This window comes from Eretmochelys imbricata, chromosome 7 (assembly GCF_965152235.1).
Source record: "Eretmochelys imbricata isolate rEreImb1 chromosome 7, rEreImb1.hap1, whole genome shotgun sequence".
Classification (NCBI taxonomy): domain Eukaryota; kingdom Metazoa; phylum Chordata; order Testudines; family Cheloniidae; genus Eretmochelys; species Eretmochelys imbricata.
Window position 1 is genome coordinate 50,575,180 of NC_135578.1, and position 24,913 is coordinate 50,600,092.

Sequence of the window (24,913 nt, forward strand, 5' to 3'; positions counted from 1 at the left end):
CATATGCCTGTTTATAAGTTTGCAAAATGTTTGCCCTTTGAAACAATTTAATGACATTTCCAAACTTCCTGATGAAATGTTGTCCGTGCCCCCCGGCCCCATTCCCTACTAGCTCTGGGTTCGTGGAAAAGCCCAAAGTCACCCTTGTCAACTGGTTACAGCCATCAGAGGAGGAGGTGATTGGGCTCATTGGTGGGAGCCAGAAGGCCGAGCCCTGTGCTCTTCTTGCCACTCAGGGCTCATCTACATGGGCAGTTTGTAGCAAGCTGGGTGTAAAGCTGCTGCACAGTAGCCTGCCATACACTGACTGTTCTGTGGCCCTGCTGATGTGCACTGACAATTCATTAATGTACTTTGATCTAGTCCTGCTTCAAAGAGGGCTAAATCAAAGCACATTAACGAACCATTCGTGTGCATCAGCAGGGTCCAAACACACAGGGTAGACTGCAGCAGGCTAGTGCAGGGAAGATTCACATCCCAGCTTGCCATGAACTAACTGGTCATGTAGATGAGCCCTGAATGGCCTTAAGAATGTGTCACTTATAGCTAAAAGAAAAGGAGTACTTATGGCAAAAGGTGCCATAAGTACTCCTTTTCTTTTTATGGATACAGACTAACACGGCTGCTCCTCTGAAACCTGTCACTTATAGCTCTTCACAGTCATCCACAGTAAGCACATTTAAAATACAGATACATAGTCAATTATAACTTCAGATACAAAAATGATACATGCACACAAATAGGGTAATCATTCAGCAATTCATAACTTTCGCAACCTCTTCTAACTCACATGACCCATCTTGTGCAAAATTCATTATGCCATAATCATATCACTATGATGAATAGGTGTGCAGTCACAACATACATAAGCCATACTAAGTCCGCAAGAGAGAAGGCTGTGGCTTGCATTTAGTTCTGTATGCCTTGAGGTCTGGCCCCTGGCAGGAGTCCATTGTCTTGCTCAGTTCATTTGAAAGGACTGTCCACATGTTCAGGAGCTTGGCCTTATGTGAGGGGAGAGGGACTAGAACGCAGGACTGTCCTGCATCCTGCCATGGGGCTTTGAGGACACTGCCACCTGCTCCAGGGGTTGTTTCCAGCTTCCTGCTGTGAATTCTGACACCAGTATGACTCCACATTCCTGCCCATTTCACTGCTAGGCCACCAGGAGGTGACTTCATTTCCCCCCTTGGGTCCATGGTCTAATGTATAATATCTCTTTTCTCTTCCTTGCAGGAGACAGGCAAGCCTTATCCCCATGACCTGTCCCGCAGCCCCCAAAGCCTGAGTGACACTGGCTACTCATCAGATGGCATCTCCAGTTCCCAGAGTGAGATCACTGGCCTGGTGCAGCAGGAAGAGGAGCAGCTGAATGGCACTGGCCTGGAAGACCAGAGCCCTGCCAGTCCTTCTGAACTTACCAAACTGGAGAGTAGTGTGCGCCCCTTGCTGGAGTCAAAGGGCATTTCCCAAGAGCAGAACAACAGAGGGAGAATGTATCATGAGTTACGGGAAGAGCAGCGACAGAGGCAGAGGCCTCGGTCCCTTTCTATCACCCCCGAAGCCTTTGATTCTGATGAGGAGCTGGAAGACATCATGGAAGAAGATGAAGACTCTCTGGAATGGGAAAACCAGAGGGATCAAAGAGAGAGTGTGGAGTCATCTGACGACTTAGGCAGCAAGCTGCGCCATGACTATGTGGAGGACAGCAGCGAAGGAGGGGTCTCCCCGCTGCCCAGCAGGCTGAAAGGCAGGGAGACAGAGATGACTGATGAGGAGTTCATGAGGAGGCAGATCCTGGAGATGAGTGCAGAAGAGGACAATCTGGAGGAGGAAGAAGAGTACAGTCACGTGAAACACAGTGTAACAAAAAGTGGGCACAAGCCCGACCTGGAGAAAAGCAAAGAGCCAACCTCATCCAAGAGGCGTCTGCCTCATGTCTCTACCAGTATGTATGAGGAGGAGAGGAAAGAGCTGGAAGTTATCGAGGGGGAGGATGTAACCACATCCCAGGGAGGACTGCGGCGCTTCAAGACCATTGAGTTAAATAGCACGAGCAGCTACAGCAGGGACATGGAGCTTAGCCAGGATGCAGACATTAGCCTGGACAGAGAGCCAGAGCTGGAGATGGAGAGTCTGACGGGCTCCCCAGAGGAACGTTCAAGGGGGGAATATTCCTCCACCTTGCCAGCAACTACACCCAGCTACACATCAGGCACCTCCCCTACTTCTCTCTCATCTCTGGAGGAGGACAGCGACAGCAGTCCTAGCCGTCGGCAGCGACTAGAAGAGGTGAAGCAGCAGCGCAAAGCTCGGCATCGCTCCCATGGTCCTTTGCTACCAACCATAGAGGATTCGTCAGAGGAGGACGAGCTGCGTGAGGAAGAGGAGCTCTTGCGGGAGCAGGAGAAGATGCGAGAGGTGGAGCAGCAGCGCATCCGAAGCACTGCACGCAAAACTAAACGGGACAAAGAAGAGCTGAGGGCACAGAGGAGGAGAGAGAGATCCAAAACCCCACCTAGTAACCTGTCTCCCATTGAAGATGCTTCACCCACAGAGGAGTTGCGCCAGGCAGCAGAGATGGAGGAGCTGCACAGGTCCTCCTGCTCAGAGTACTCGCCCTCCATCGATTCAGAGGCAGAGGGCTTTGATGTCATAGCCTCCAAGCTGTACAAATCTGGCAGTGAGTACAACCTGCCAACATTCATGTCCCTCTACTCCCCAACAGAAAAAACAAACAGCAGCTCCCATTACCCCTCCAGTAAGCCCCTGAAAAGTGCTGAAGAAGCGTATGAAGAGATGATGAGGAAGGCTGAACTGTTCCAAAAGCAACAAGTCCAACAGTCCCAGCAAAGCGCCTACAGCAACACCTACCAACAGGTAGGGTACCACAGTGCAGAAGGCCAGAGCAGTTTTGAATACCAGTACATAGAGGAGTACAGCTACGATAATGGGCATATGGACTCCTGTGCATCTGACTTTCAGCATGAACTTTCAGAGCCAGGAGCAGTGTATGAGGAAATCCTGCAGACATCACAGAGCATTTCCAGGATGCATCAGTCCTCCTCATTTGATTTGGCCCTAGAAGAGGAGAAAAAGAAGAAAGGGAGAGAAGAAACATATCAGGAAAAGCAGTTTCTGAATGCTGAGAGTGCTTATGCTGATCTGATGAAGCAAAACAGCGGTCCACTCACACCAGGAACAAGCCCCACCCAGTTATCGGCTCCTGTCTCATTTTCCTCCTCTGAAGACAGCACAGGCAGGGTAATTCCTGATGTTAGAGTCACTCAGCATTTTGCAAAAGAGGGGCATGATCACCCAAAGCTTCACAGCTCACCGGCAGCACCCAGCTCAGCTCCCAAGGTTATGACAGCTCCCTATACTTACAGCAGAGGCTTCAGTACAGTCACAACTGTTGTTTCTAGCCCAGCAAGTGCTCCACGAATCTACAGTTCTCCATCTCTGAGTGGCTCAGATGTAACACCTGTATCTATCCCTAGCAGAAGCTACAGTCAGACGAAAGGCACTGTGAATTATAGCTCTCAGACAGAGGACAGCTCCAGGAGCCAGATTGCTGCTGAGCTCTGTGGAGCATCAGCAAGAGAGAACCTCCAAAGTAAGAGTGAGAGCAAGACCAATGTCCCTGTGTCATCTAAAATGTATTCCTACTTCCAAAGCCCCAGCCCCCTGCTTTCCCCGACATCTCCTACTCAAAGTTCCACTCATTCTGCTCCAAAAGCAGGGCAGCCATCCAGTAAGGCAACTGCAGAGTTTTCCACTCAAACTCAAAGCACAGTTTTCTCCTATGATATTCCCACTACCACTGGTGCATCAATGTCCTCTCCAATGATTGCTCAAGGGACCCAGACACCCCATCGTGCAAGCTTTCCTCGCCTTGCTAGGCAGCAGTCATCACAAGAAGCTCCATTTATGGTCATCACATTAGCATCAGATGCATCTAGCCAAACCACGCTAACAAGCATGTGCTCCTCAACTTCCCCAGCCTCCTCTCCCACTCGACTGAGCCACCAGCAAACAATGCACAGCTACAGTCAGACAGCAGTCAGCACAACACAGCTTCATCAGGAGCAGCTGCAGTCCACTTATGCCAAGACACAGTCAATAGAAAGAGCCTCTGCTGCCAGTGCCATGCTTCAGAAAGGGCATGCCACTTCTGTTGCTGACAGCATTGCTGGTGTGTACAGCTGGGGACCCCTGCCTGCAGAAAACATCTCCTTGTGTAGAATATCATCAATCCCTGGCACGTCCAGAGTAGAACCTGGACCCAAGCCACAGACCACTAATGCTGTGGACCTACGGACTGCTATAAAGTCAGGCCCAATCATCATAACAGACCAAGGCATGGATCTCACTTCCCTAGCTACAGAGAGCAGAAGATATTGCCTCACTCTGGAACAGACCCCAAGTAGGCAATCCACAACCGTCCAACCCTTAATCATTAACCTCAATGCTCAGGAACAACCCCATGCTATTATAGGCACAACTACTACAGTCAGCATAACTGTCGACTCTTCCATGCTTGTGTCACAACCCAAGCAGCCTTTGGTCTATGGAGATCCTTTCCAGAACAGGATGGACTTTGGGCAAGGGGCAGGAAGTCCAGTCTGTCTGACTCATGTTAAGCAGGTAGAGCAAGCAGTTCAGACTGGCACCTTCCGAGGGAGCATGAGCAGCATTGGCATTTCTGTACCAAGCACAAAGCCAGAAACGGCCAGTCCTCAGCAAACCAAATTTGCAAGATATAATTTGCCTAACCAGATGATGTCCTTGGTGAAGAAAGATGTTCTAATCACTCAGACTAGCAGCGCCCAGAGTGCTGTTAGTATCAGCACCAGTCCAAGGCCAATTCTTCAGGACCAAAGCACAGACCTATATAGAGGGGTGCCAGTGGGACTGAAAACCCAGAGTCCTCCAATCAACCTGGGAGGCAAAAAGTCCCAAACCATGATGGTGCAGATGAATGAGATAGCAGCAGTCCCAGTAACAAAGCTGATCAAAGAACCGCCACCTGCCAGTGCATTGGATCTCACTGGGATAAAGCCTGAAAGCCAGGTGGCATGCTGTGATGTAGTGTACAAATTCCCCTTTGGCAGCAGCTGCACAGGTACCTTCAACCCCTCCCCCAAGATCCCGGAGAAGAACATTGGGGATGCTGCTCAAACTGGCAAACCGAGCATTCAGTACTATGGAAACAAAGAGCCAGACCTGCCAGAGACATATCCCTACAGAGAGCAAACAGGCCCTGCTCCCAGCCTGTACGAGGAGCAGCGGTTCTACCCACAAGGCTTGTTTGGGAGGCTGTATTCATCCATGTCAGATACAAATCTGTCGGAAATTGGTCTGAACTATTACCCCCAGAAGGCGGAGCAGCCCTTCCACTCCCCTTCAGGAGACTCTGCTGTGGATTTGACCACAATGAAACATTCCTACAGCATCAGCTTCACTGAGGGGGGCTACCTGGGTCAGGGAATGCAGTACGGCTCGTTCTCTGACCTCCGGCAGCCCACAGACTTGTTAAGCCACCCGCTCCCAATGAGACGGTACAGCTCAGCCTCCAATATCTACTCCGATTACAAGTACTCACCCAGAGGAGACCTGGCAAATTTCCAGGAATCCAGTCTGGCCCAGTACAGTGCCACCACAGCTCGGGAAATCAGCCGCATGTGCGCAGCACTCAATTCCATGGACCAGTATGGGGCTAGGCACTCGAACAGCGCTGACCTCCTGCAGTATGGGCCAGCAGGGGGCAGTGGCATCTCAGCACCACAAGGCATTTCTGCCATCAAACCGAACAATATGTACAATCCCAACTTCCCAGAGACACGCCAGTACAGTCTCTCCGGTGCCCGGCTGGGAGCTGTCAGGCAGATCTTCCCTTCCACAGCCACAGTGCGGGCAGCAGACGGCATGATTTATTCCACAATAAATACTCCCATAGCATCCACCCTTCCCATCACCACCCAGCCAGCTTCTGTGCTGCGGCCAATGCTCCGAGGCTTATATCGACCCTACACCCCAGGCAATATCGCAGCGGTCCCTCTGGCCAGCCTGACCAGAGTGCCTCTAGTTACCCCAAGGGTCCCCTTTGCTACCCAAGGCCTGTATCGCTATTCAGCTCCTAGCAGGTTCCCGTTTGTTTCTACGACCTCAGTGATGGAAATGCCCATGTACTTGGGGAAGCCTGTTAGCACTACTGCAGCCAGCATGGCTGCAAGCAATGTTAGCCCAGTGTCTGCTGCCAAAGCACCAGCTCCTACTGCAATGAACCTGCAAAGACCTGAGCAGACAGGAGCTGGTGCTCGAGAGGAGGTGCCCATGGCAGCTGCTGGCATGCAAAGTGCCTCAAAAGAGACCAGTCAGCCTCAGCAGCCACCACCCCCAGTCCAAACCCAGCAGGCCGAGGTATCCCAGGCCAGCGTCCCCAACAAAGGCAGCATAGAGCGAGAGGAGAAGGAGAAGGAAGAGGAACGCCAGAGAAAGCAGCAGGAGCACATCCTCCAGATTGAGAGGGAGAGGGTGGAGCTGGAGAAACTGAGGCAGCTGAGGCTGCACGAGGAGCTGGAGAGGGAGCGTGTGGAGCTTCAGCGACACAGAGAGAAGGAGCAGATGCTGGTGCACAGGGAGATCCAGGAGCTGCAGTCCATAAAGCACCAGGTCCTGCAGCAGCAGCAAGAAGAGCGCCAGGCCCAGTTTGCCCTGCAGAGAGAGCAGCTGGCCCAGCAGCGCCTGCAGCTGGAGCAGATTCAGCACCTGCAGCAACAGCTGCAACAGCAGCTAGAGGAGCAGAAGAGGCAGAAAAGCACCTTCCCCCCTGTGTGTGACCCCGCAGGAAGGATCCCTCCCCAGGCCGTGTCTGAGATAGCCATGGAAATGCAAAGGACCCTGGCCCAAAATGGTCAGTATTGGCCCCCCCTGAACCAGCCCTTCATGGCTCCTGCAGTCCCAGGGCAGGAAGGGCCAGCACCATCCCGCTACTCCGGGCTCCAGCGCCCACTCACCAACTCTACCTCTGAAATATCCCTGCAGCCTGAGGAGCAGTGGGAAGCTAGCCAGGGGATAAAGAAGAGGAACTCCATGCCACGCCTGCGGGACACGTATGACAAAGAGACCCCCCACGAGCCCTACGTGGTGAAGAAGATCACGGACAGCAGCGTGCAGACTGATGAGGAGGACGGTGAGGAGCGCTACTTCCTGTCTCGGCGCCGGCGCTCCCGGCGCAGCACCGACTGCAGCGTGCAGACTGACGAGGAGGACAATGCTGAGTGGGAGCAGCCAGTGCGCCGGCGGCGATCCCGTTTCTCCCGGCACTCAGACTCCAGCACTGAGAGCAAGCAAGACTCCTCCTCCAAAGGCATGGCCAGCATAGGCATCCAGACCAGCAGTGACTGCTCTGTACAGACTGAGCCCGACCAGCTGCCCCGCGTTTCGCCCTCCATCCACATTACCACCCCTGACCCCAAAGTGAAGATCGTGAAGTATATCTCTGCACCAGAGAAGACACAGCGAGGGGAGAGCCTGGCCTGCCAGACTGAGCTGGAAGCACAGCCGCAGCCAGGTATCGTGGTCCCCCAGCTCACTGTGCCTACAACCATAACACCCTACTCCTCCAACCTCCAGCTGGTAAGCACAGGCCCCCTGGACCCACGTGCCATCCGGCAGCAGGCCCTTGGCAAGTTTGAGAAGAAGAAGCCCGATCCTCTGGAAATTGGGTACCAATCCCATTTGCCCGCAGAGTCCCTTTCTCAGCTAGTGACCTGCCAACCTCCCAAATCCCCCCAGGTACTCTACTCCCCTGTCTCTCCTCTTTCCCCCCATCGGCTGTTGGAATCCTCCTTCACTGCCAGTGAAAGACTTAACAAGGCTCACGTGACACCACAGAAACATTTCACAGCTGACTCTATCCAGCGCCAGCAGACCCTGCCTCGCCCCATCAAAACCATGCAGAGATCCTTCTCTGACCCCAAGCCCACCAGCCCAACCTCAGAGGAGTCTGGGAAGGACAGGTTCTCCATATACCAGCACCCTTTACTCCAAGGCAGCCAGGTAAGAGAGATGCTTGTGTGGCTTGTGAGTTGGAGCTGCACGTGCTGCTGTGCATTCCCAGTAATATTTCATCCAGCACCTACAGCTCTCTCGCTGTAGTGTCAGTATGGTGGAGAGCTGCAGCAGACAGGGAGAGCAGACCTTCAGCTCTGAGAGCAGGCTGCTTTTTCACTGCTCAGATGAGTCATGAGTGAGACTGTCTGACTGTACCCTCATACCCTGTACGGTCTCACCCTATTAGCAGGTATGGGTTTATTAGAAAAGAGGCAGCATTTCCCCCAGGATTAGCCTTGGGGTGGTTGTATCTAGCAGGTGGGCCCAGGTCCTGAAGCCATGCCCTCTGTTCAGCATGTATGCCCACACTGTCTAGAGGTTCCCCTTTGGGGAGTTGTTCTTTGGGAACCCGAGGGAGCTTCTGCTGGGCCTTCACACCTGCCCTCAGGAACGTTATTACACCTGTCTGAAGCAGGGACTGAAGCTGCCTCATGAGCAGCTACTCACCCAGTGTAATCCCCCACGCAGCCATCTCCTGCAGATACATGGAGGCAGTTGCCTGCTGCTTCCTGCTGGAGCTGCATAAGCCAGGGAGGGGCCTGTGGCAGTGAAATAGCAGGGAGCCCAGGGGGGCTCCATTCCCCCCCCCCCCACTGCCCCATGGAGAGGGCTTGGAGGCAGTGGGGAGGGAAGGGAAAGAGCAGGGCTGAAGCTGTCTCACCCGAATGCTTGGAAGACACCCCCACCCCCTGCCTTACAGGAACAGAGTTAGTTTTCACAATTACAACAGGAAAAACATTTTGCAACAGTGGGACCTGGATTGGGGTACTCTCGGTCACTCCTCTCTCTGTTTCCCAGAGGTCAGCTGTATGGCTGCTCCACTCAGGTTAGGATAGTCACACAGTTCCCTCTTAAAACCTGAGCCATAGGTGAAGTGCCTGGGAGAAGTGCCGGGTTTGCAAAGGACTAATGGCTCCATGGAGCTGGGCCCATGCTCAGAAGGGGCCCCAGCCTGCTCTGCCTGCACTGTGCCATGGGACCCTGCTGGCTCCTCCTGCCCACCACTTGCTCCTCTCGGCCTGCCTGTGGCTGGCCGAGGGCTCCTCTCTGCCCCCTGGCCCCACCCCCTGCTCCTCTCAGCCACCTGGCCGGCCCCTAGTGCACCTCTGGCTCCGGGCAGTCTCTGCTTCCCACCACCTGTGGGGCCCCACCTGTCTCCCCAGAGCTGAGCCACCTGGGACTGATGCAGAAACCTGGCCAGTCTCAGCCATGTGGGGGTGGGGGGAGAGGGGAGAACAGTGTGCGGAGCTTGGCTGGGCCCCTCCAGGCAAGTGCATCTTGAGGGACCCCGGCCGGGGCAGGTCCTGGCCTAGTTGATCATGCCACTCCCAAGTGGCTGGAGTGATTCCCAGCCCTGGGACCAGCCCTGGCTGTGCTGCCGGCTCAGCCCGGCAGACAGTCACCTCCCAGCAGGGCTGGTGAGTGCAGCCGGGAGTCAGAGCTTGGGGGAGAGGGTCTGGGGGGAGTCTGGGGGGGGTGCTGGGTTGTGAGGGGCGAGGAGGATCTGTGTGTGTTGGGGCATTAGGGAGTGGGAGTTCTGTGGAGGGTGCTGGGCAGTTGTGGTGGGGCTGTGGGCAGGGGTGATGTTATGCAAGGCGCTGTGCATTTGTGGGTGGGTCTGGGAGGGGCGCTGGGGATAGTGGGTCCGGGGGGGGCCTCTGGCCATAGGGAGTCGGGGAGTCTCCTTGTATCAGGATTCAGGTACCCAAGGCCTTGGCTGCCCTTCTTTTTCTTTTGGTCTTCCTGCCTTTCCCTGGGACAGGGAATAGCTCCTGGAACATTTCCGCAAGAAATGGGAGGTGAAATTCTGCCGTGGAAGCCTCCTGAAGTTTGGGGAGCTCCTCTCCTTCCAATTCCTCCACTGGGAGGAAGTTTCCAAACCCAGGGAAATCTCTACCTATGAGCACGAGGTATGGGAAGTTTGGGAATACCTCTGCTTTCACCCTGGTGACATTTCCCTGAATTTCAATTTTCACTCATATGATGGGGTAGTAACTAACAATCCCATGGACACAGATTACCCCCATATGCCTAGCCTGCGTTAACTGGCTACACTTCACTAATTTACCCGAAATAGGGAGTGCTATCACCCTAGAGTCTACAAATGCCATGGTTTCTACCCCATTCAACTTTACCTGCCTTGTATATTTATGTGGGGTGACTGCAATCCCTACAATATGGAGTAGGCTGCATGGGTCTGCCCTGTCCCCCAGGTTACACTGCATGGGCTCTATGACTTTGAGGCACTGGGCCACTATGTGCCCCAACTCCCCCCACCCGTAACATTGATAATAACTTCTAGTCACTCCCCTATCACGTGGGTTAGGGGGTTTAGTCCCAGGGTCCCCCCCACTCAGGCCTTTTCCTTCCTTCTGGGTTCCCTGCTGGTTTTCGGTCCCCCTTTTCTTCCACCTAGGACTCCCTGGGGATTTGGCCACCCAACCCTCAAGGGTCAGGGTCGAGTGTGTGCTTCGTGAGGGGCCTTCCTTGGGGAGTTGGGTCAATTCTCTGGCCGTCATCCATCTTTCCACCAATGTGATCATTTCATCGCAGGTGGATGGATCATTCTGGCATACCCATTTGCAGAGATCTGGCGGCAGTTCCCACATGTAATGGTCCATTACCAAAGTCTCCAAAATCTCCTCTGGGCTACATGCCTCAGGCCGTAGCCACTTCCGAGGTCCCAACTATTTGACTTCATACACCTAGCTCAGAAGTTTATTCTCCCTGTATTTCCACTCCTGGAACCTCTGGGCCGTACCGCTGCCGTCACCCCTGATTGTGCTAGGATCTCTGCTCTCAGCCAGGAATAGTCAGCAGCGTCCTTGGTGGGTAGATCAAAGTAGGCCTTCTGGGTCTCTCCGCACAAAAAAGGGGCGAGAATGCTGGCCCACTGTTCCTGGGGCCATGCCTCATGCTGAGCAGACCTCTCAAATGAGAGGAGATATGCCTCTACCTCATCCTCTGCTGTCATCTTTGGTAGACAACCGGTGGCCCTCAGGGTTTGGGTCCCATCAGACCCCCAGGCCTGGGTGGTGAGGATCTTCAGCTGGTCTATTACCTCACGCAGGAGGGCTAGATCTTGGGTCGCCTGGCTCATCAATAATTGGCTAGTTTCCTGCTGTAGCCGCATGCACTCTCGTTGCACTATCGCCTGAGTCCAGGTTGCCTCCTGCTGGGCCACTGTGGCTTGTGCCAATGCTCTCACCACCTCCTCCATTGTGGTACAAACAAAAACCCAACACCAAAAACCCTAATGCCCTTTTTTTTTAAAAAAAACCTCTTTGTTCCACCACAATGTGAACAATCATATATCCCACTTTTGACACCAGTTGTGGCAGAGCTCCGACCTTGTCCCTGTGGGTCCTGTGCTTCCAGGCAGTTTATGCTAGCTTCAGAGGCTTACTGCAACCTTCCACGTAGCTGTTCTCTCTCTAGGGCCAGGGATACAGTCTATTGAGCCCTTTTCGTCATAAGACAGCAATTGAGGTTGGTGAGAGAATTCCCACGGTCTCTGTTACTCCTACAGCCTCATGCCAAAACAGTTTAGCCTCCTGACCTGACAGGAGCCTGTTTTCCCCTCCCAGGAGGTGTTTCTTTAGTGGTGGGTTGGGGGGAACCCAGGCCCACCCTCTACTCCAGGTTCTAGCCCAGGGACCCTAATGGCAGCAGTTGTTGGCAGCCAACCTTTTACTGCCAGAGTTGCTACATTTCTCTGGGCCACTTCCCCACAGCTCTCCTGCTTCTTCCTTCTTCTTCTCCCTTACCAATGACTTGAGGGTGTCTTCATTAACCAGCCCTTCAGCTGCACTTCTGCTCCTCTCTGCCTGACTGGAGTGAGCCCTTTTATATTATCAGAGGGACAATAATTAGAGTCAGGTGGTCATTTTAGCTTAATGGCCTCACCTGACTCTTTGCAGGTTAATTGGAGTCAGGTGTTCTCATTAGCCTGGAGCAACCCCTGCTCTGGTCAGTCAGGGAACAGAACCCTGTTCATCCAGTGGCCAGTAGACCCGTCTTCAGCTCCTCTACTGAACCCAACTGGCCTGGAGGGAGGAGGGAGACTGCTGCTCCTGTTGCTGGACCGTGGGCCCTTGCTGCTACCGCCACTGCCCCGCTCCCCTGGCCAGGCCGGACGCCATCCACCTATCCCGCTTCTCTGCTACCTGGTTGCTGGCTAGCTGCTGGACTCCCCCACCCACCCACCTTTGGGTGCTGCTGTTACTGCTCCAACTACAGCCTCTCGGGGGGGGGGGTTGCTGGCCCGCTCCCCAGAGGAGGGAGTGAGGGACCCCTACCCCAGCCGTTGTTGCTAGCGCTGCTGTGGACACCACCACCACCATCAACACCACCTGTGAGGGGTCCTCTCTGCCTGCCTAGCCACCGGGCTGCTGCCTGGAGCTGCTGCTGCTGCCTTTGCTGCTGCCTGAGAGCTGCCGGACCCCGAAGGGGGAGGGGACGAGGCCATCTGCTGCTGGGGGAGCACACAAGGACTCTGTAGACCACTGTGGAAGGGGCTTGAAAGCTGAGTAACTTTTGGATTGTGCTCTTGTGGTGGGGGTCCTGACTGTTTTTGTGGGGACACAGGGAGTGTGGTGTGGAGCCTGCCCCCTAGTCCATCAGTGTGTCCCCCCCACCACCACCACCACCATCGGAGCTGCCCCCTCCATCACCCCCAGTGGACACTTACCATCTGCCTCAAGCTCCTGCTTCTGGGACTCCGCTGCTCGCTTGGCCTGCTGCCCCCTTTCACCACCTTTTGGGCCTGCAGCAGCAGCCAGCCCACACTGACTCTTTTGCAAGAGCCTGTGGGCGCATGTGCCCCCCCTCGCCCCATCCTGGACTGACCCCCTTCAGCAACCCCCAGCTTTGTCCCTTGCTCCCTGCCCCATTTTGCCCCTTGCAGCCTTTTTGCCCTCCCCTTTACCCCAGCACCTCGCTGGCTTCAGTTTGTTTGCCTGCCCTGCCCTTCTCCCTCTGCAGCCCTTGCTTGTTTGCCCCGCCCTTGCCTCTGAAGTCAGCCCCTAGGTTCCCTGTCCTGCCTCCAGCCTGGTTCTCCCCCCTCCCCATGTGATACCCCTGCCCTGATTGGCCCCTTATTCATTGCGCCCATGCCGCCTCCCATGCACTTGTGCTCTTCCCCTGTTTGAGTTTGCCCCGATCTCACTGCACTCCCCAAAGATTATGACCCCCCTCCCCTAGTGCAGCTAGAGGAGCCGGTTTTCTACCCTGAGTCGGTGACTGTCCCCAACAAGCTCTCAAAAGCCCCCCTGTCCAGACCATCCCCTTCGGCACCCTCCTCCCCTGCCTGCAGCCTAGCAGGGAGGAGTGGTTGACCTGCCTCCCCTTTCCCCTTCTCTTTCTGGTGTCCTTCCCTCCCTCCCTGCTCATTATGGTGGGGGACATGACGGGTGGGGCCCCTCCAGCAGCCCTAGGTACCCCTCCCCCACCTGCCTGTCCGTCACCTCCCCAAGCCTCTACCTCAACCGCTGCTGCCAAACCACCTGTCACCGCCCCCGCTGGGGTGCCAGCAGCGGTGGACACCGGGGTGACCTCCATTGCTGCCACGTCCCTCCCCCCCTTAGATTCTGGGGGAGTCCCCCCAGCCGGCGGGAAGGGCCAGGGTAGGAAGAAGGGGAAGGGCCCTGCCAAAAAGCCCAGGCCCTCCATGGCAGGGACTGCCCTCACTGCCGCGGCCCCGCCACCGGCTGCGGCCTCCCACCCCGCTGTTCCTTCCACCAGCTCTGCAGGTGTCCCTCCCCCGGGCCCCAGGGCGTACGCCCAGGTGGCGGCAGCCCCCCCGCCTACCATTACATCATCTCTCCCGCGCGCCGCTACCAGCTATAGCGGCCGGGGCCCCTTTTCCACCATGACCAGGAAGCACGGCGTCCGTTGCCTCCTGGTGCCCGCCTCGCCCCACGTGGAGACATACGTGCGGGCTTTGGCGAGGGCAGTGGGACCCACGGCCACTGTGGTGGCCTCTGAAATGTACGGGAAGGTAGTCTTCTTCCTGGCATCGGAGGCTGCTGCCCAGGAGGCGGTGGAGAAGGGCCTGGCGGTGGGGGGCGTGTTCGTCCCCCTCGAGCCGCTGGACGACCTGGTCCTGACTTCCGTCCCTCCCTTCCTTCCCAATGCTGCCCTTTTACCTGCCCTCTCTACCCTGGGGAAGCCCATCTCTGTTTTGAGCCCTCTCTCCTTGGGCTGCAAGGACCCTGCCCTCTGTCATGTCCTCTCGTTCCGCCGGCAAGTGCAGCTGCAACTGCCGCTGGCGGCACGTGACAGAGAGGTGCTTGAGGGGTCCTTTTTGATCCCCTACTGGGGGCCCACTACCGGGTGCATTATTCCAGGGGGAGGCTCGGTGCTACCTCTGCTGGGCGATGGGGCACGTCCAGAGAGACTGCCTCTTGGCCCAGCAAGGAGAGGCATCTGGGACCCCCGAGCCCCGGCAGGGCGCTAGTTCTGTCATTGCCGGCATCCCTGGCTGCCCGGCGCCCGAAGCCGCCCCTCCTCCCACTCAGTCCATCATTGCTCCCGCTCGGGCCCAAGGGGCACTCCCCCCAGCACGCCCAGACCAGCGGGAGAGCCCCGCCTCTGCCGCCTGCAATTCGGTGGGGCCCCTAGAGGAGGGTGCGGCGGTGATACTGCCAAGCGTGGGAGAGAGCCCGCCCCAGGGGGACTCTTCCCTCCCTCATTCCGCCTCACCGCTGCCTCCCACGGTCCCTGAGCCATCGTCCTCGCCCCCTGACCCGACCCTTGTTAGCCGGCCCCCCGATGATGCCATGGAGGGCTGGGCCCTGGTCCAGGGGAAGCGGGGCAAACGGAAGGCTCGAGCTCCGCTCCTTTCCACCAATGCGGAAGTCCCGCGGAAGACCAGAAGGGGGGGCGCCAATGCCGAGCCCTCTGCCTTGCCTGTGGGCACATACCATCCCCTGGTGCCGGCTGGGGAAAACGTGGCAGCACGGGAGGGCAGTACCGTGCCTCCCTTGGAGTCCCTTCCCTCCAAGGACCCCGATGGAGCCCCACCTGCCCCGTTACCATCCGGAACCCCCGTGAGCCTCGGGGAGAGTGTCACTTCGGGCACTAGCGGGGAGACCTCTGGGGTGGCGGAAGGAGAGCTCCCCTCAATTTACGAGGAGATTGAGGTCCTGGGTCTGACCCCAGTCACCCAGGGGGAGGACAACCCTCTGCTAGCGGGCCTCGATCTGAGCGACCTCACCCCGGCCCCGCCTGTCCCATGTCCCCTTCCCCTAACCGCTGCCTTTGCTCCTGCCTCTGAGGGTTTCCAGGGCTCCTCCATCTGCCCGGCCGTGGGTGGCACCCTGCTGTTAGCCGCCGAGCCCACCGAGGTGACCACTGGTACACTGCGGCTGGGACCCGAGCCCCACGGGTTGCCCCTCGAGGGCGTGGGGCGACTGACCTTCTTCCCGGGCGGGGACCCCACTGACGGTGCTGTGACTACTATGCTAGCTGTGGTGCCAGAGCCCAGCATCATGGAGGGTTCCCTGCCCCACCCCCACCTCCCAGAGCCTGATTGAGAGGGGCCATTTTCCAACAGCTTGGCTCCTGGGGCCCAGGATCCTGTCTTTGCCCCTCTCCCTGGCTCTGTACCCAACCCCTGCCTTGCCCCTACTCTGGGTCTCTGCTCTGCCCCTGTTGTCAACTCCGTCCCTGTCCCCCCCACCTCCCATGCTATCATTGCCGCCCTTGGGGCCGTCATCTCGTTTCTAGAAGATAGCTCCCTGGGAGCGGCTACTGTAGTTCCCAGTCCCGACTCACTAGGGGCTACTACCTTCCCTCCGCCGCCCCCAATCGAGCCAGGGGTTGAGGGGGGCTGCGTGGTGCCAGCCCATCGGGCTCCACGTCGGGGGTCTGCCCCTTGCCTGCCCGTTTCGATGGGCCATGGGGCTGTGTCAGTGGTCTCTCCAGAGGACAGCCGGGGGCTAGTGGCCCCGGCCCCCCATACGCTGCGGGAGGAGCTGCGGGAGTTCCTTGAGGACGTCCGGGGCTCCCGTAATAAGGTGCAGCTCGCCCTGCAGCGATGGAGGGATTTCCATCTAATCCTCCGGGCCGCGAGGGCCCTCATGGGGGAGGGTAAAAGGACCGGGAAGCAGGCCGCCGCCGCCTACCAGCGGGTCCGCCACTTCCGTGACTCCCTACTTACCTACGGGGTAGGTCACAGATTGTTGCGCGGGCCGTTGGGAACCATGAGCGTCCCTGCCGGCGAGTATCCCCCCCAGCCCTCCTTAGGGAACCTTTCACCATCATCATGTTAAACACCCAAGGCTGTAGGATGGGTCTCCGCAGGTGCCAGGTGCTCTCCTTCCTTCGGCGGGGGGGGGTACTCTGTGATTTTCCTGCAGGAGACCCATACAGATCCGGCCGCCGAAGCTAGCTGGTGGCTGGAATGGGGGGACAGGGTCTACTTTAGCCATCTCACAGTTCGTACGGCTGGAGTGGCGACCCTGTTCTCCCCCGACCTATGGCCCGAGGTGCTGGGGGTCGCCGAGGCTGTGCCGGGCCACCTGCTACACCTCCGGGTCCATTTGGAGGGGCTCGTGGTCAATCTTGTCAACGTCTATGCCCCGACATTGGGCCCGGAGCGGCTGCGTTTCTTTCAGCAGGCGTCCGCCTTCCTCGGCACTTTGGATCCTCACGAGTGCCTGGTCCTGGGCGGGAACTTTAATACGACCCTCGAGGAGCGGGACCGCCTGCGGACGAAGCAGTGCCCAGCCACCGCGGATGTCCTCCGGGAGATAGTCGACCATCACTCCCTGGTGGACATCTGGTGCGACCACCACCCGGATGACGTCTTGACGTTCACTTTTGTCCAGGTGGAGGCCCGTTGGTCGCGCCACTCCCGGTTGGACCGCATCTATTTATCACGTTTCCATCTTTCACAGGCCCACTCCTCCAGCATCTGGCCAGCCCCTTTTTCCGATCATCACTTAGCTACCGTGATGGTCTCTCTCTGCGTAGAGAGGCCGGGGCCGGCCTATTGGCATTTTAATAACAGCTTGTTGGAGGATGTGGGCTTTGTGGTGTCCTTCCGGGAGTTCTGGCTGGCCGGGCGAGGAGTACGGCAGGGGTGCCCCCTCTCGGGCCAGCTGTACACTCTGGCGATCAAGCCCTTCCTCTGTCTCCTCCTCAGTAGGTTGACGGGGTTGGCGCTTCGGGAGCCGGAGCTGTGGCTGGTCTTGTCGGCATATGCCGACGATGTACTCCTCGTGGTCCAGGACCCGAGCGACTTGGCGCGGGTGGAGGCTTGCCAGGCTGTGTACTCGGCAGCCTCCTCCGCCCGGGTCAACTGGGTCAAGAGCTCTGGCTTGGTGTTAGGGGACTGCTGGCAGGCAAGCTCCCTCCCACCCGTGCTTCAAGCCATCTGGTGGAGCGCAGGTCCGCTGCTCTATCTCAGCGTTTACCTTTCTGCCACGCATCCATCTCCGCCGGAGAACTGGCACGGTTTAGAGGGCAGGGTGGTAGAGCGGCTCCGGAGATGGACAGGACTACTCCGGTGTCTGTCCTTTTGAGGGCGGGCACTGGTGCTCAATCAACTAGTCCTGTCCATGCTCTGGTACCAGCTCAACACCCTGGTTCCGGCCCCGGATTTCCTGGCCAAACTCCGGAAGTTAATTCTGGAGTTCTTCTGGTCAGGACTGCACTGGGTCTCTGCAGGGGTTCTCCATCTACCCCCTGGAGGAGTGAGGGCAGGGCCTGAAGTGTCTCCACACTCAGGTCCATGTCTTCCGCCTCCAGGCCCTGCAGAGGCTCCTTTATGGTGCAGGTAGTCCAGCATGGAGCATATTGGCACACGCCTTCCTGCGCCGCTTCCGAGGGCTCCGATATGACCGGCAGCTCCTTTATCTCCATCCGAGAGGTCTTCCACGAGACCTCTCCAGGCTGCTGGTCTTCTACCAGGACCTCCTCCGGACCTGGAAACTGTTCACAGCGACCAGGTCCATGGAGGCCTCCGTGGGGGAAGATCTCCTCGCGGAGCCCATGCTACACAACCCCCAGCTCCGTGTGCAGGTGGCAGAGTCCCCCTCGGTGCACCAAAGGTTGGTCCTGGCAGAAGTCACCAGAGTCGGAGACCTCCTGGACTACGACCAGGGAGACTGGCTGGATCCCCTGATGCTCGCTCAGCGCATGGGGCTCTCCAGACCTTGTACTCCCCTGCGTGTACTTCAGGAGGTGAGGGCCGCTTTGCCGCCCGCCGCTCGGGTTCACCTCGACCGGGTCCTGCGAGAGGGCGCGCCCTGCCCACCCTCCACCCCAGGCCCTCCGGACCTTTTCATCAGGCCCCTGTTCCGTGGACCCGACCGACCCCCCCCCCCCCCCGCCCCTTCACCGTGAGCCGGCTACGTGAGCTGCAGCCGGTCCGGTTCCAGACCGCGCCAAAACAACATCTCTACACGCTCGAGCTCCACACCCTTCAGGTCCTCACCCTCGCGTCCCGCCCTGACACAAAGTGGCAGGACCTCCTGCCACCTCTAGAGGGTGAGGAGCCCCGGTGGGCCAGCCTCTATTCCACCTTAGTTCCGAGGCCCACCGGGGATATCAGTTGGCGGCTCCTTCACGGGGCCGTGAGCAGGGGCGTGTACTTGGTGCGGTTCACCCCAATCCCGGACACCTGCCCCTTTTGCGGCATGAGGGAAACCCTGGCACACGTCTATCTGGAGTGCGCCAGGTTGCAGCCCCTATTCCGGCTCCTCACGAATATTTTGTTAAGGTTTTGGTTGCACTTTTCTCCTCACCTCCTTATCTACGCACTCCCTGTCCGTGGCCCCACTAAGTCGCGGGACCTCCTGGTCAGCCTCCTCCTGGCCCTGGCTAAAGTGGCCATCTATAAAACCAGGGTGAGGAGGTTGGCCGACGGAGTCTCCTGCGACTGCGGGGCCTATTTCCGATCCTCTGTCCGTTCACGCCTCCGGGCAGAATTCCTCCGGGCGGCATCCACTGACTCCCTTGACGCCTTTGAGGAGCGGTGGGCGCTGTCCGGGGTTCTCTGCTCGGTGTCCCCATCTGGTTCCCTTCGTTTGACTCTTTGACCGCACTCCTGTCCCTGTTGTTCATTAGTTGTCCCCCGTAATTATTTGGTTTCCCTTAGGCTGGGGGGGGATCCTTTAGCAGTGGGCGGGCTTAGAGTAGCAATAGGGCTACTCTGCTGTACCCAACTGGCCTAGGTCTATCACAGTGTATATATATATATCTTCTTACGATATGTTCCATTCTATGCATCAGATGAAGTGGGCTGTAGCCTACGAAAGCTTATGCGCTAATAAATTTGTTAGGCTCTAAGGTGCCACAAGTACTCCTGTTCTTTTTGCAGATACAGATTAACATGGCTGTTACTCTGAAACATAGCAGAGATGGTGAGTTTCTAGTTGCCAAAAGTCCTTTTAGAAATAGTCCATAGGTTATAGTCCAATATCCATATTCAGGGTGACTCCAGTCAGTGACTGGGGATCTCAATTCTTATGGCTTGGGGTTTCCCCTTCTTGAAACCCAAAGCAGATCTGAGATAGAACAGGATGGTGTCCCAGGGTTTTTATACATTTTCCAGCGGCCTCTCTGCCTGAGAGAATAAGTTTAATCTTCTGTCTCCCAACCATCCTGTCAATTAGCATAATGTAATTTATCCATTAAACTGTTCATATACAGTTTATCACAACCTTCAAAGAGACATATAGACAAGAATACTATTTCACTCAAGTGTCATCATAAATGTTAATACTCCTTTTTTGATCTTTGAATCAAGCTATAGCAATAGACAAGACTTGATTGCTTACATCACAAGACCTGAACAAACAGCTACCCTTCTGTCTCTAAAAATGCAGGCTTGCATTTCAAAGCTCTATTCATTTACATATCTTCCTAACAAGTCATTAGAGTTCAGGCATGGGTCAGGTCAGTCTGTGAGTTAATTAACTCTTTCTAGCCCTGTGTCACCTTTCAATGAGATATTATATTACACTCACAATGTCGCGGGGGTAATCTGAAAACTTTGCAAAACAGTATCTTTAAATTTACAATAGTCTAAAGCATCTCCAATAGGCATTCCATCGAATACATTTCGAGCTTTACCAGTTAATTTTGCAATCAGGGTAGGAACTCTCTTATCATCAAGGATTTCATGTATTACACACAGCCTTTCAAAGGTAGTAAGATATTCAGCAATATTGTCCTCCTTGCTGTATGCAGGACATAAATATTCCCATTTGTGGATTTTTGGAGTGATGTGAGTCACTGGGGTAGGGGGCCTCTGGTTCTGCTTCTGTAGCAAGTCCAGCTGTTGTTTTCTCTCTCTTTCTCTTTCTCCTCTCTCTTTCTTTCTTCCATAGCCCTTCTGTGAGCAGCCTCCTCTCTGGCTGCCTCTGCCTCCATAGTTTCCCTGGTCACAGCTGCTTCTTTGAGCCTCATTTCTGCCTGCCACATTTGAAACTCGCGGTCCTTTGCCTTCTTTGCTGCTTCCAGTCTGGCCAGCTCTAGTTTTGTAGCTGCCTCACTGGTAGTCATTTTTCTGCTTTCTTGTGCTTATTTCCCTCACCCAAAACAAACAGAACATAACAAAACTGTGACCTCCTCCTGACTGTTCTTAGCCACTGCACTTATGACTCACTTAAAATCACAAATATCAGTGCTTAAAGTGTAAACTCCACTTGGAGTAATAAGCCGCACGTATACCCTGCTCGCTGCACTACTGTGACGTTCCTCTGGTGTTGTCCAGGACCGGAGATATTGGCTAGTATCATTCAGGTTACACAATCCAAGCAGCAGCTGGGAGCAGCTTACATGCATGTGAACAGCCCAAGAGCGGGGGTTCTCACAGCAAAGCAAGGTAAGACTGGCTCCCAGAGTTGAGGACTGGAGTGACCTAGCAGATCACTGGTCCAGATAACACCATGGGAACATCATGGGGTGACACCCAAAGTAACACATTTGAAATGCAGGTACATAGTTAATATTCCTAACTTCAGATACAGAAGAGATACAGGCATGCCAACTGGATAATCACATTCAGTAAATCATAACTTTTCTAATGATATCTCACATGAGCCATCTTGCATATAGTATATCTTAGTTATGTCAGATCCATATCATAAGCATATTTTCATAAAGAATACAGAATGAAACATCACAGGCAGTCCCCAGCTCAGCAGCAGAGGAAATAACCCCAAGGGCTTGTTAACTGAGCTGCTGGTAGTTGAGGCCAGAGAGGCCTGGCACACCTAGCTCCTCGGCAGCAGGGGAGGCTCCTAAACCAGTTACTGCACCTGCAGGAGAGGAGACCCTCCACTACAGGATTATCAACAAGCCAGGAAACCCCTAGCAGCGCCACCTAGCTGTGCCCTGCACACCAGAGCGAGGCCCTAAAAACTCAGCTGCTCCCCTCACACTGCCTGTACCACTGCACTGGGGCATTTGCCGCCTTCCTTTTCGGGCTCAGCAGTCCCTAGGCAGAGCTGGCAGAAGGGCTCTTCTCTTGTAGACAGACCCTCAGCAGACTTGTTCTCATTTTCCCTCACTCTGTATTAAACACTGCTTCAGAATGAAGCTCTGAGAGTGAGTGAGGAGATCCTCTCCCTGATCATCTCTCCAGTGCACGCTGGAGCCCCCAAAGAGAGTCATGCCGGGAACATAGGCACAAACTGTGTTCTGCCATCTAGTGGCCATCAAGAGATGACCGACTGTGGCAGAACTAGGCATATGCTAACTATCCAGAGAGCACCCAGGCAGCATGACAGAGGGACATACAGAAGCCAGATTGCCAAGCAGGCGCCACCTTGCAAGGTACCCCAGTATGCTGGGCATGGTGTAGTCCACCTCCCCTGAGGAGAATCTTCAGCTGCCTACTGGATCTTGTCTCCACTTCCTTGAGAGCCATCTCTGTGCTCTCAGCGCACAGATCCGAGACAGGGACACATCAGTTTGGAATGGTGAATATATACCTGTGGCCACCTGAACTCATTCTATGAAAGAGAGCATAGGCTGATGCCAGTCGCCCACTGTGGAAAGCTGTCCCCTTCCATGTTCTGTATCAACCCCATGCATTTGGAGGGCCAGGAGGGGCTAGGCGCAGGCCCAGGGAGAGCCAGCGCTGCTCCACTCTACAGACCAAAGGAGACTGAGAGCAGGTAAGGGCAGCACTGATCAAAGGGTCTTGCTTGCAGGTGGCTGGGCTGGAGTTGGAGGTGCTTGCGGTGGTATCCAGAGCCTGATAGTGTGTTTAACTGAGGGCTGCCTGGAGCAAACTGCCCCTTATCCTGTTGCTTTCTTTGAATTGGGCCCAGGGCCTACAGGGAACTGAGGTGTGTGTGTGTGTGTGTGTGTGTGTGTGTGTACATATGCCTGGCAAAGAGCAAGCAGGGTGGAGGAAGTGTCCCTGTAGCAGCCCATTCTGAAGGCTGGTTGACTTTTTATAAAGGGGCAGAAGCAGGGAAGGCAGGCACCTGCAGGAGAGACTCTTTTTGGCGTCCACTCTGTGCACCAGGACACTGTTCTGCACAGGGAGGAGGCCAGACACATTTGGCCTGGCTGGTAGCTTCTCTGTTTCCAGTGCCTCTGACAGCACTTTAGTTACAGCCCCTGTCCAGTGAGGAGGATCTGGGCCTTTGCCTCTCCACCTACAGGATGTTCACTGCAGTCCATTTGAGCCTTAGGATAATTGTTCTTGTTAGCTAGCTTCACCCAAGCAGTAGTTGTCTCCCATGCTCCTGAGTGCAGAGCTCATCCCTTCAAAAGGAGACAGCTGACGCCTGAGTGGCTGCAGTGTTTTACCAATGGTTCACATCATCTGCTTCAGGCCGTGAACACAGCTGGTTATCACATGGTAACTTTTCACTATCCTGCCTTCTAAAGCTCATTTCGTTCTTTGAAGCTGAATGTGGCAGAGCACCATTGTCATGTTTTCTGGGGGTAGAGGTGGCTGAAATGAGAACGTTTTCTGTTGGGCATCAGAAAGGCATGAGGAACAAAGAGCACAGCTGTCAGTGTGCATACAGACAGTGACGGATTAGCCTATAGTGTGCATACAGGCCATGCCCAGGGGCCCTGGCCTATTGGGGGGCCCTGCACCCCAACCCACTCTGCCCACCTGGCGCTCCTGCCAGGGAGCAGGAGAAGTTCCCTGTCCCGACCCCACTCCCCAGCAGGAGCATTGGGTGGAGGGCAGAGCGGGGCAAGCCCTCGTGCCCTGACCCCATTTCTCCATGACATGTACGGAAGGGTTGGGGGACTGCAGGCCCAGGGCCCCACAAAAGCTTAATCAGCCTCTGCATAAAGGAGACATCACATAATGCAGTTTTTAATGCTCAGGCACTGCTGAGCTGAACACACCCTATCTGTGTGCCACTCTGCTCAAGCCGTGCTCCCTCCATGAACCCCTTTGCTTCAGGGTGACCCTGTTTCTTGTATTTAATCTAGTAAATTGGCACAGGAGATCCCTGGGCAGGGTTCAGGCTAACTCCCTTGCTAGGCAAGGTCAGAACAAGGTGCACAGTGTCAGCTTTCCTCCAGCATGTGCAGATATAGTAATTTCTGAGAGAACTGAGACATCCTGCACATGGATTTTTGTTCTAGTGTTTCTGTTTTGTGAAGCAAACCAAATAGTTCCTAAGGGAGTGAACAAATCAGGGATATTCTATAAACACACCAGCCTTCAGTAGCAATGAACCTCATTAGGGGAAGCTCTTCTAATAACAAGCTATTTTCTGCAGACCTGTTCTGTGTTTGATGGCAGGCAAAGGGACTTCGGAGTATATCAGAGAATAGGATGCTTCTAGAGGGTTAACAGTGTTGGCACCTTGGACATGGCTGTGTGCAGCTAACAAGAGTGTGGCTTTGAGAGAGGTCTAGGACTGCAGGGACAAATCTTTCTTTCTCAGCCAAGCTGTTGTTCTACTGTTAGTGCTTGACAGAGGTACAAAGCTGAGGACTGGAAACTGGGTGTCTTCCCAGTTTGTCAAGCCAAGCTGAAGATGTCTGCGAGGCCTCTCCCCACATGGAGGAACACAATATGGTATAAATGAGTCATGCTAAGTGGAAGAATACTTTCTCTGACTTGCTGTGCATAGGTTTTCCCCGCCCCCTACTGCTGTGATTAGCAGATAGGTCCTGAGGCAAGCAATCCCATAATGATTTTGCATTCATTTACTGTTCCAATTGAGAAGCAGGCAGCACCACTCATCCTCTGAGCAGCCCCAGACCTCGCATCAGTTCTGACCCCTCTAGCCTATTCATTCTCTCTGATTAGAGGAAGCTCTTTTTGTTACACGGAATTATCCAGGGCACATTAAATGGGGTGGAGTTAAAGCAGACAGCATTTCCCAGCCACAAGGAGCATCATATCCTGTGATGGCCCTGGAGTTGTATCGCTGCAAAAGGCAGAAGTGGAGGAGGCATTGCTGGGGTGTTTTGGGGATCACCCAGACCAGTGAGGGGTTCTGGCACCGACTGCCTTGGAACCATGGGTGCCTTTATGCCGTGCAGTTTTAGTTCAGAGCCCTGACACCAGTAACCTGCTCATCACCACAGGCTCTCACCCGGCTCCCACCAGCGTAGTTACTTCTTGCAAGATGACCCCCAGGAGCCCTCCCAGTCCTGAGTCTCCCCAACTGTGTCTTTCCCAAGTTCTTAGCTCCCAGACACTGACTTGGCCCCTCTGGTTCATCACTCCCGAAGACAGGACACCAGCCTGCAGTTTGCTTTGGTGCACACACTCGACACAGTTTGCACACCAGAGACCTGCAAGGGGTAAAAATAAATGGGAAGTTTATGTAATGGAAAAATCACAGCTTCA

General features: G+C 55.4%; 1 protein-coding gene across 1 annotated transcript in view; it reads left to right on the forward strand.

The window, feature by feature from the left end:
- BSN (bassoon presynaptic cytomatrix protein) overlaps window positions 1-24,913 on the forward strand; it is a 414,235-nt gene that overhangs the window by 367,894 nt on the left and 21,428 nt on the right. Inside the window, exon 5 of the mRNA XM_077821635.1 lies at window positions 1,237-8,064. Coding sequence (XP_077677761.1) covers window positions 1,237-8,064 — 6,828 coding nt within the window. The remainder of the gene's footprint in view (window positions 1-1,236; window positions 8,065-24,913) is intronic.